This window comes from Aphelocoma coerulescens, chromosome 5 (genome assembly GCF_041296385.1).
Source record: "Aphelocoma coerulescens isolate FSJ_1873_10779 chromosome 5, UR_Acoe_1.0, whole genome shotgun sequence".
Taxonomy (NCBI): Eukaryota; Metazoa; Chordata; class Aves; order Passeriformes; family Corvidae; genus Aphelocoma; species Aphelocoma coerulescens.
Window position 1 is genome coordinate 18,835,760 of NC_091019.1, and position 10,418 is coordinate 18,846,177.

The 10,418-nt window shown below is 39.7% G+C and overlaps 1 protein-coding gene across 3 annotated transcripts in view; it reads left to right on the forward strand.

The window, feature by feature from the left end:
* CARS1 (cysteinyl-tRNA synthetase 1) overlaps positions 1 to 6,158 on the forward strand; it is a 34,781-nt gene extending 28,623 nt beyond the window's left edge. For all 3 annotated transcript variants that reach the window (XM_069016927.1, XM_069016928.1, XM_069016929.1), the window contains 5 exons: positions 249 to 329; positions 758 to 825; positions 2,176 to 2,235; positions 3,497 to 3,580; positions 4,674 to 6,158. In XM_069016927.1, coding sequence (XP_068873028.1) covers positions 249 to 329; positions 758 to 825; positions 2,176 to 2,235; positions 3,497 to 3,580; positions 4,674 to 4,808 — 428 coding nt within the window. In that variant the 3' untranslated portion in view covers positions 4,809 to 6,158. The remainder of the gene's footprint in view (positions 1 to 248; positions 330 to 757; positions 826 to 2,175; positions 2,236 to 3,496; positions 3,581 to 4,673) is intronic.
* Positions 6,159 to 10,418: the final 4,260 nt, after the last annotated feature.

The following is a 10,418-nucleotide window of genomic DNA, read 5'->3' on the forward strand; positions in this document are numbered from 1 at the left end:
TTCAGGAACAGTGAGGGTATCGTAGAAGAAATTTATGATTTTCAAGTCCCTGCAAAGAAACATGCTGCTTCTCTGTGTAGCTGAAATAAGGCAGGATTTACTTAGTTATCACTTTAAAACTAAAGACCTTTCTCTCTCTGTGTGAGAGAGTGGCAATTTCTTAATTGCACTGAAGTAACTATGTAGCTGCATAAAAGTGTACCTCGGCCACATCTGACTTCCCTAAAAGCATTTTTCATGCTCTGTAGTAACTGAAGTGCTGCAGTTGAGTGACACTCTTCGGGATGACATCCTGCCTGAACTTGGAGTTCGACTTGAAGATCATGAAGGTACTCAGTTATTTCTCGAAACTTTGTAGCAGATGTTTTTATAACCCTGCTGTTTTCCTGAGAAGTGGGAAAACAAACTGTCAAAACTAATCTGGAATAATTCGATAAATTTAAGGACTGCAAAGCTATAGCATATCATATGTGCACCATATATATATTTCATATATACTATATATAATGGCACATAATATATACCATATATAATGGTGTATATATGTATGATTATATAGAACTGGATATATGCATGTACAGATAAAAAAACATGCACTGCAATATTTTTCATCTTTTTGTATGGCACCTAACTTCTTAGTCACTTTTGAGTAGTCACTGAGTGCATTCAGCATGCAAAAGCAAACAGTTATCACAGGGTGAACACATTTACCTTTGACTAATTAAGAAACTAATCCATCTCTTTTTGCTTTCTTTAGGACTTCCAACCGTGGTTAAATTAGTGGATAAGGACACATTATTGAAAGAAAGAGAAGAAAAGAAAAAGGTTACTATTTTAAGCATCCTATATTTTTAAAATTAAGAGTAATGTGTTAGCTATGGATACTTCTACATTTCTTTGATAATACATAAGAAAAATTATAGCAGACTAGCAACAAGGAAAATGGCATAAGAGAATTGATACAAAAATTTAAGTGTGTTAAAAAAAAGAATTTTTCGAAACAGCTTCTTGAGAACTTTGTATGGGACCTAGTGAATGAATACCTCTAAGATTTTTTATGTTTGCTTTTTAAGATCTGTATCTAATTAAGGGATGTTAAGTATTGCATTCAAACTGTCTTTTCTCTCTGGAAGAACAATTCCAATGAGAAGCTAATTCAGACTTCTTTTGTTTGTACAAATGAAGTCAACATTTTCCACAGAACTAGTTTGTATTCATCTCATATGTGAGGAAAAAATATACTGGCTAAATCTTAATTAATATAGTGTGGATTAGTGAGATATTCAGGATGTGGGGGAAAGAATTCATGTTACTATAGAAAGCTTGTGAATTCTAATTCACATGTCCAAGGTCTGTACAGAAACCCTGATTTTGGCACTTCCTAGCATTAATGTTTGACTTTGTGATATTTAAGAGTAGCACTTCATATGTCTGTCTTCAGTTTTACCAAATAGCAAAATTCTTTCATGACTAGAAACACTTGGAAGATTTTCCAACATTTCTTATTCCATGTTGATGTTTTTTAGAAAAAGGAGAAGTAAAAAGTTGTTTTAGCCAACTCCAGATGTTTTCATCAGAATGGCATTTGAAGGCAGTTTGCTTATAGCTGCTGGGTAGGACCTGCCAGCGTCCCTTTTCCCTGGAAACAGTGTTATGTTCAGCACTGGCAGAACCCTTGGAGAACTGACAGGTCTCTCCTGGGCAAGTGCAAGATGGGATTTTTAGCAAGTTGGCTAAATTTGGATAGTTGTTTCCCTAGGAACATCAAGTGATACAACTGCTTCTTGAGAAAGTGTGATGTCTTCACAGTTTGAGGCAAGAGCTTAAAATATCACTGAAATACAGTCTTTTTTTAAAACTCATTTGCAAAACATTTTTCCCCCTAAAATGACAGGACAATTTCTTTTAGGTATTCTTTTATAGGTATCCACTTTGCATGCAAAATGCATTCTGAACAGTTAAAACTGGTTTAGCTGTGAATAAAAGCAAATGAAATCAAAGTCATACAGTGGGAAGTATCAGACAATCCTAATTATAAGGCATGGTGGGTTTGCTGCAGGTCATGCTGCCAGCTCTGTCTGTAATTAGATATCCAGGGGAGCTGGCTCAGGTTTGTAGAAAACAACCAAATGAAATAGTGCATTACCTTTTACTCACTAACACTGCCTCTCACAGATAGAAGAAGAGAAAAAAAGGAAGAAAGAAGAAGCAGCAAGGAAAAAACAACAGCAGGAAGTAAGTAGCCTCATTTTGAAGGAAAGTGGTAGGTAGCAATAGTCACATGCAGGAAAGAACACATTAGAACACAGGCTCTCTGCCCAGCCTTAACCAGGTCTCCATTTCTTTTTTTTTGTGTACAATTTCCTGCTCAGAATGACGTTGGCTTGCAGTTCAGATTTGGACTTTCAATTCTTATAGAGAAACCATTTTTGAAAACACAACTGAAGCCTGCAAAAACTTACTACAGAACTTGTAGCATTTAATTTCAGTCTATAAACAGTATTACTTCCTTAATTGACAAAGTTGTATCTTACATGCTTGTTACTGTTAGAGAAGATTTTGCTTGTGTCATTTATTATTTTATTCCCTTTCTAGTATCATAGGTATATGTAAAAGGGTGTCTTTTTCTCCTTTGTTTTTTCTTTTTCTATGTTAGAAATCCCCTGTTCCTTATGATTGAGCAGTGAAATGTTTTACTTCTGTGGTTGGAATTCAGATAGCTCAAAGGTTTTGGGCTTTGGATGGGGAGTAGGCAGACAGAGGAGGTAAACTCATAAGAGAAAATATTGTTTGCCATGCTGATGACTTTAACAGTACAGGAAATACATCCTGTGTTAAAAGAGGAAGAAAATTTTTAGAGAGCACCATGTACAGAGATAAAACAAGATAAATAGCATTTTTCATCCACAAATTCCAAGTACCTTTTTTCATTTTTTCAGAAAGGTGATTCCCTTGCATTGGGCAAAAATTACATGGAAAAGATTCTGAGATGTGCTTGTTTACAGATAAGGGAGAGTTCAGTTTATTTTCAGTGCAATTACTGCATCTGATTCTTGTGAGACCTTTGCTTCCCAGCAGGAAGGTTGATAAAGGTAGTTCCCTTTGCAGTGAGTTAATTGCTGAATATTCTTTACTCATAGCAACTATTCACTTTGTGTCGACTAAGGAACCAAATTGGCAAGAATCAGATGTAGTTTTTGGAGTATGTAAGCAAATTATTTTGAGTTTCTGCAATGCATCTATTTTATAAAGTGGTTCTCTAGAGGTTTAAACCATTTTTTCCCCCAGACAAGCACAGCTAAGACCTACTGAGTCTTCAGTAGAAGAAGTGAGGAACTTCCTTCCTAGTGAGAAACACCTCACTCCAAGTTTCTTTTCACATAATAAACAATTATGGATTGAATGCTCTTTGATTTTGAAATTACAATCTATTTCTCCTTTTGCATATGTGACAGGTTGTCAGTAATTAACTGTGATGTTAATGCATGTTTTATAGGCAGCAAAACTGGAAAAAATGAAGATTTCACCACATGAAATGTTTAAATTGGAAGCTGACAAATATTCCATGTTTGATGAAAATGTAAGAGACTTTTCTTCATATAGGAAGAGGTTTTCCTTCCCCAGCTGTACATACTTATTTGTATATATTTATAGCAATCTTGTTCCAAACCTCCAGTGCAGTGCTATTAATGTGGCAAGAGGAGGGAAGGAGAGAAAGAAAAGGTGATATATGAATTTTATTGTGCACTGGGCAGTAAGGTTTCTGTTAGCCATAATTTCAAGGGTATTTTCCTTCTACATTCCTTTGTACATTCATTGTACATTTCCTTTGGCTCCTCTTATTGCAAAACAAAATATATATTGTGGGTAGGAAAGTGAATGATGTTCATTCACAGATTTGTTACTCTGGTGCAAGGCAGGGTATTCATTTCCAAGTACAAACTCCCCGACTCTGCCAGAACTGATGTTTTTTGGAGAGGTCCTGTGTTTCCTGTTCACTCCTGCCCACTGTTTTGCTCACTCCTGGCAAAGAATCTCTGAAGGGGCTGTATGCATAACTTTGCTCTTGATTGCTCCCTTTGGAGATAAAAGTGTTACTTGGAAAATATAAAGCACTGTTTCTTCAATACCTGATTTGGGGCATTGATCCTGCTTCTGCCTCTCCCCTTCACCTGCACAAATTCAGGCCCTGGGGGCAAATCAGAATGGAGAGTATAAATACTGGAAAATACCCCTGCAAGCCAAAGAGAACGTCCATAAAAATGCTGATCATACTTTCTCCATCAAGAACATAAATCTCTCACTGCTTTTGCTTTAAGCCTTCAATTCAATCTGGTGGTATGATTAAAAGATTATTTTAACCATCTGTTCAGGAATTAGTCATTATTCTCTTAACTAAAACCATCTAGAAGTTAGTGGTCTAAGCTTCCCTTACATGGTACAGGACAGAAGATAAATACACCCTTATGCCCCTTCTTTAACTAAGAAGGGAACACACAGAAATAGTCCAAGTTACCTGTCAAACTTCTAGGTGACTAAAATTAGCCAAGATACACCCCTTCCTGACAGCCTGTCATTATGACATTATCTCCCTATCTTATTAAAACATTTCGTAAAGAACAAAAGCAGTCCAAGAATTTATCTTAAATACTCTTTCTTTTTTAATATTTCAGGGATTTCCCACCCATGATACAGAAGGCAAAGAACTTAGCAAAGGACAAATTAAGAAGCTAAAGAAACTTTATGAAACCCAAGAAAAGCTACACAAGGAGTATCTACAAATGGTTCAGAATGGAAGTGCAAATTGAAAACAACAGGACTTTTTATTTAGAAGGCGAGTGCTGGGCTCCCATTGAAGAAGTGAGCAGATACTGATGCTCAAATTTCTGTTTACACTTTCTATTACGTGCAAAGCAAAATTCCTGTTTACGTGGGTCAATAATGTCATCTGGAAATGCAATAAAAATCCATCATTAAAAAAAAGCCAACCTGTAAGAAGTTTCTTCTCAACAGTAGCAACAGTGGTTGCCAGTTCTGTTTGTGAAGGTGCTGCTCAGCCAGCAAATCCACATAAGGATTCCTGTTCATTCTAGCTGTCCAGGCTTTGGTTAATTTGTCCTGTGAACTGATCTCTATCTAAGACCCAGTGTTACAGTCAGAAAAATTTACTGCTAAGTGGGAGCTGAGTAATTTGCCCCACAATAAGAACAGTATTTTCCAGATGACTTTAGTATCTTTACATAAGCAGGAAAAGTGGGTAGTTCCACTATGATACTTATTCTAGCTGCTGTTATTAAAAACTCACATAAGTATACCCAGTGCACTTTGCATAGTAGAAGTTAACAGTCCCTTTGTTGAAAAAGGGAACCGATCATCAACCTGCAGTTGCAGTCAAGTGGGTAAGTACAAGGCAAATGCACCTGCATTGAACAAACAGGTGGGAAAGACATGAAGGGCTGATGGCAGAGGTGGTGTGTTCTTGGAGCTATCCCTTCAAGGAAACAGGAGCCCTGCCAAAGTACCTGATTACCAGTTCAGAGCCATGGGGAATTAACAGAGGGTTTCCAACTGAAATACAGTTTGTGGATTGGTTGCAGTTAGGGAATACAGCTAGACATGGCTCTGTATTCAAGACTGATGTTTTTAACATGATGATTTAACCCTGAGATAATAACATTTCTAATGGAGTATGGTCATATTATATCTGCAGGGAGAGCTCTTTGTTGCCTAACAATGCATTTCACTGGCAGAAGCTACTAAATGAACTAAAGTTCATGAAATCCTAAAAAATATCTCACCTACTTTGCAGCTGCCCAGAACAGCCAAGTGTCTGATTTGCAGAATGATATTCATTGAATATTCTCAAGGTGACTTGCAGAAATGACACCTCTGCTCTCTCAACTCTTAGGTTCTTGCTACAATCATCAGACTGTTCCTTTCCTTAATTAAGAGTTAAAACATCTTTGCTTTTCCTTCATATTTTTGTATTTATATTCCTCCTTCTGAAGAATGAACCCATTATTTGGAGTTACAGAAAGGTCTAGTAGGGTTTTTTTTTCTAATTTGCCTGTACTTGCCTTTGAAAACATACATAATGTTAAGGTCAGTAAAGCACATGCATCTTGTGTGCAGAAAATAAAATCTGTTGTGAAGTACAATTTGTATGTGAACTCTCTGCAGTGGGGGAGAATACTGACCTTCTCTTTATTTCACAACCATCTTTTTGAAATGTGGTTTACAGAGCTTTTCCTTTAGCTTGCTATTACTAATTCAATTAATTTTGCATTCAGTATTTGATTATTCTGCTAATTTCTAATCAGTTGTATAAATGCATGTTTAAACTGCACAATGATACTTTAAGCAGCCAGCCACAGCCATGAGGGCAACTTCTCCATCCTTTGGTTTGGGAACAGAAAAGGTTCAATTACATTTTTTTGCAGCATTTTAGATCCTAACTCCCTTCAGCATTATCAGCTCATCATTTTCTTCCCAGCATGCTCCCTGAAGATGCATGGGCATTCATGGTATCTTTGAAAGGATGGGACGTGCCTATGCTGCTTCTGAAGCTGCTACCTAATGTCAAATAGTGTCAGGAATTTGCATACAGAAATTCTGTTTGGTGGTCTGAGTTAGCACTTACTTAAGGTGAGTTAGTATTTAACTATGGAGAAGATGCTGTTGATCCATTGCTGTCCTGGACTGTAGCTTATGGCATCTCCATGATAACATCCTGCCTTTTGCCCCCCCATGTTGTTTCTTTCTCTTCCTGCTATGTTTTTAGTAGAACCTAATCCAATTCCATTACTTACCTACTATATCAAGGTAAACGAATTTTTTTTAATGCCCTTTTTCTTTCTTAAGTGTTTCATTTTGTTTCTGGGACAACTCTCCTTGCACGGATCTTGGGAGGATTTCAGACTCACATTTTCCAAAGGTTATTTTCCAGTCTTTCTGTATGCTTCCCACATGCACACACTGCTTCCTTCCTCCCTCCCTCCCTCCCTCTCCCCCTCCCTCCCTCGGTATTTTTTTTAAATTCAGTATGCATAAAATCCTGGTGAAGGAAAACTTGGTAGCAAACAAAGAATGCTGCAGCCAGGCTTGGATGCACACTGCTTAAGATGACTTTTTCAGTGTGGGTGTGCCAATTGATCTGTGGGATTACTGAATTGCACAGACAATACCTATTCCCTGGCAATCCCTCAAGGTGGCACTTAAGTGAATTCCATTGCATTTGCTTTGTGAGAGAGACCTGGCAAGCAGGAGAAGGGCATGCAACAGCAATGGTCTGCAGTGTCTTAGTCATCTGTCTCACTCAGCCAGAAAAAGGGAGAGGACAGACTACACAGTATTTCAATTTTTTGTTGGTTTTGTTTGGTTTTTTTTTAAGGTCGTATATGCATACACACTCTCAGAGAAGCCAGTCTGGAATAGGATTTTCTAAGCATTATGAAAATGAAAATCCTCATAGCAAAATCTTAGAATTTTAAAATATTTTAGTTTCCTGGAATAGAGACCTCATCTTGCTTATACAATGTGGAGCTTTTCATTTCCCACCTATCAAAGAATTTATTCAGAGATGGCAAGGGAAGATAAAAGAGTGGTGTTTCTGTTTTTAATTGTACCCTTGGCTGAAGGCCAAACTTGGCAGCAGCAAATTTTAATTGTCTCTTGCTCAGAGTGTGCCTTTCAGCCTTTCTGATGTGAATATTGCCATTAATGTCAAATGTGAATACTGCTCCACTCAAGAGAACAAATTCCTCCCATCACTCAGTTTGTTCAGATTTTGGTAGAAAAATCTGTGACTTGTTCAGTGTGAACTTGATGCCACCAATCTTTTTGAAGACTTTCAACTGATGAGTGCTGATTACGTTTGTGATACTCTCTTTGACCTGTTTATCCTAACATTTTTATTTGCTGTCTGCTGTTGCACAAAGGCACGGATGCATTTTAAGCATGCAAATAAGCAATTCGCTGCCACATACAGGACATAGCTTAAAATGTAGGAAAAGAAGTTGAAGGTAAGTTTAAGCATTTTCAGCTGGTGGTAGTTGTTGGGCCAACTTTAGCTGCCTCTTTGATTACACAACTTCTACCACACAAATATGGGAAGGAATTTTACTCCACTCTGTGATTTCACAAGGCAATTTCTATATGTACCACATGCATAATACTTAATGTGCCTTGAGACAGAACAGATTAATTAAGAAACACATCAGCTATTTAGTGCCAAGACTCTGCTTAGCAATGATCAAACTTCTTCCTCCCCTGCAGGAAAAGTCATTGACAAACTAAGTCTTACATGTCAGATTAGGCTGTGAATGTCTGGCATTTCACCCAGTGAGAGCAGTTTCCATTAATACCCACCCAAGGGCAGAAGACACAGACAGTTTAATGCTAGTTACAGATCTCAGCTTAAGCTTGCTCTCCAGTGTCAAGTGCATCTGTCTGGCAGCTCTGGCACAATCCCTTCCCTCGGTTTTGGTTCTCCAAGCCCTTGTATGTGAGGCTGGGTGCTTAAATCGAGCCAGGGTGATTCAGCAGATATCTGTTTGCAGCTCTCTGCAGGGCAGCAGCACCTGACAGCAAGATGACTCCACAGATTGTGCTTTATCCACAGTCCTGAAGTCTAGCACTGTGCTACAAGAGGTTAGACAGCAGTCAGCGAAATTCCTTCATTGATCATGGGAGATTTAATGCCTTTGGAGAGGGACACTAAAAATCCAGAGGTGTAAGGTAATTGAAATGTGTGTTTACCTTGATATACAAGCACAGAAAGGTGCAGCTAGATCTCACAGTCAGGCAAAACCTCTCTTACATTTTTGTAGGAGACAAAGTTTGGAGTTTGTACTCAGCATCTGAGTGGCTTTTAACAAAATGGTGATTGACAGAAAAATCTTAAATACTTGATAGGTCTGAGCCAGCAGCAAGCACAAAAGTGTGGAGTAGGAATACCTTCAAATAAACCCTTCTTTCAGAGTTCATTATGCTCTTCTTTGGAACACTGAGAATCAGGCATAGCCACTACCATGAATAAAGTTGCCCCAAAATTAAGGATTAATGGAAATATGAGAAGGCTGTTAACCTGCTGATGTTACAAAAAGGACTGGGTTGGAGAAACAGGGAAAGGGAGCTGGAAGCAAAGTAAAGGCGAACCTTCCGCTGAACATGTCCTCTGGCCCACGAAATCTGCTTGTTTGTGCAACTGGCTACGACATTCCTGCAGTTATTTCAAAATTGTTTCATTTTTAATTACAGTATTGGTATCTATTTAGTCAAAGATTCCTTACTTATTCCTGTAACTTAAATTCCTACCGCAAATGAATTAATCCAACATTAATATATTGACTAGTTGTTAATTTATAAAGTGTTGGTCTCATTGCTTCCAAACACTAGTTGTTACAGAAATCTGAGCTGCAGACCTGGAGAAAACCTTTTTTCAGAACAAGGCAATTCCCTGGCAGGAGAAAAGCGTTAGAGATTTTTTTTTCCCTATTGAGTGAAAGATGTCTAAAACTCTGGAAGTGGCTACAGGTGCTGAAATTGCCCAGTTCCTCACACCAATGCTTGCAGACTGCCATGCACGCAGAACGTGGGCTGATAGTGGGATTTTCTTGGCTTGCTTTAACAGGGAATTGTGTCCGAGCAGGAGATGGGCACTGCCGCATCCACGTTTGCTGCAGAGGAGCTGTAAAGCAGCACCACATTTCACAGGCCAGGCACGGTGCCTCAGAAACTGCATGGATAATCTCCCAGCGTGGGTAATCTTAATGACAAATTGCAACTACTGAGGCATGGAGGGATCTCATTGTGATCGCTGAGATACGATGGGACAGCCCACATGGCTGGAATGTTGTCATGGATGGCTGTGTACTTTCGAGGACAGGTCAGAGAGGCGAGGTGGTGGAGTTGCTTGAGCTCTACCCAGGGGGAGATGAATGAGTTGAGAGTTTAGGCTGAGAATTAAGGGCTGATACGGTGACGCTGTTGTGGGTGTTTGGGACCGGCGCCCAGATCAGAAGGAGGAGGTTGATGAGGCAGCTGGAAACAGCCTCGTGGTCACAGGCCCTGGTTCTGTGGGGCTCCAGCTACCCTGATAGTTTTTGGAGGGACAGCACGGCCCGGCACACATAGTCCAGGAAGTTCCTGCAGATTACTGAAGATAACTTTTTGATGGAAGTTGGAGGAGCCGAGGAGGAAAGGGGTGTTGCTGTCACTTTAAGGACGCGGGCACGCGCCGCCCCCCCGGCCCCGCCCCGCCCCTCATCACGAGCTCGCCCCGCGCGCGCCCGCGGCCCCGCGCGCCCCCCGCCCGCGCTCTCTGATTGGCCGAGCGCCGCGCCGCCGGACAGTCAACATGGCCCGCGTGCGGCGTGGCGGCCGCGGCGCTGCCGGGGCCAATCAGCGGCGCCCTTGCT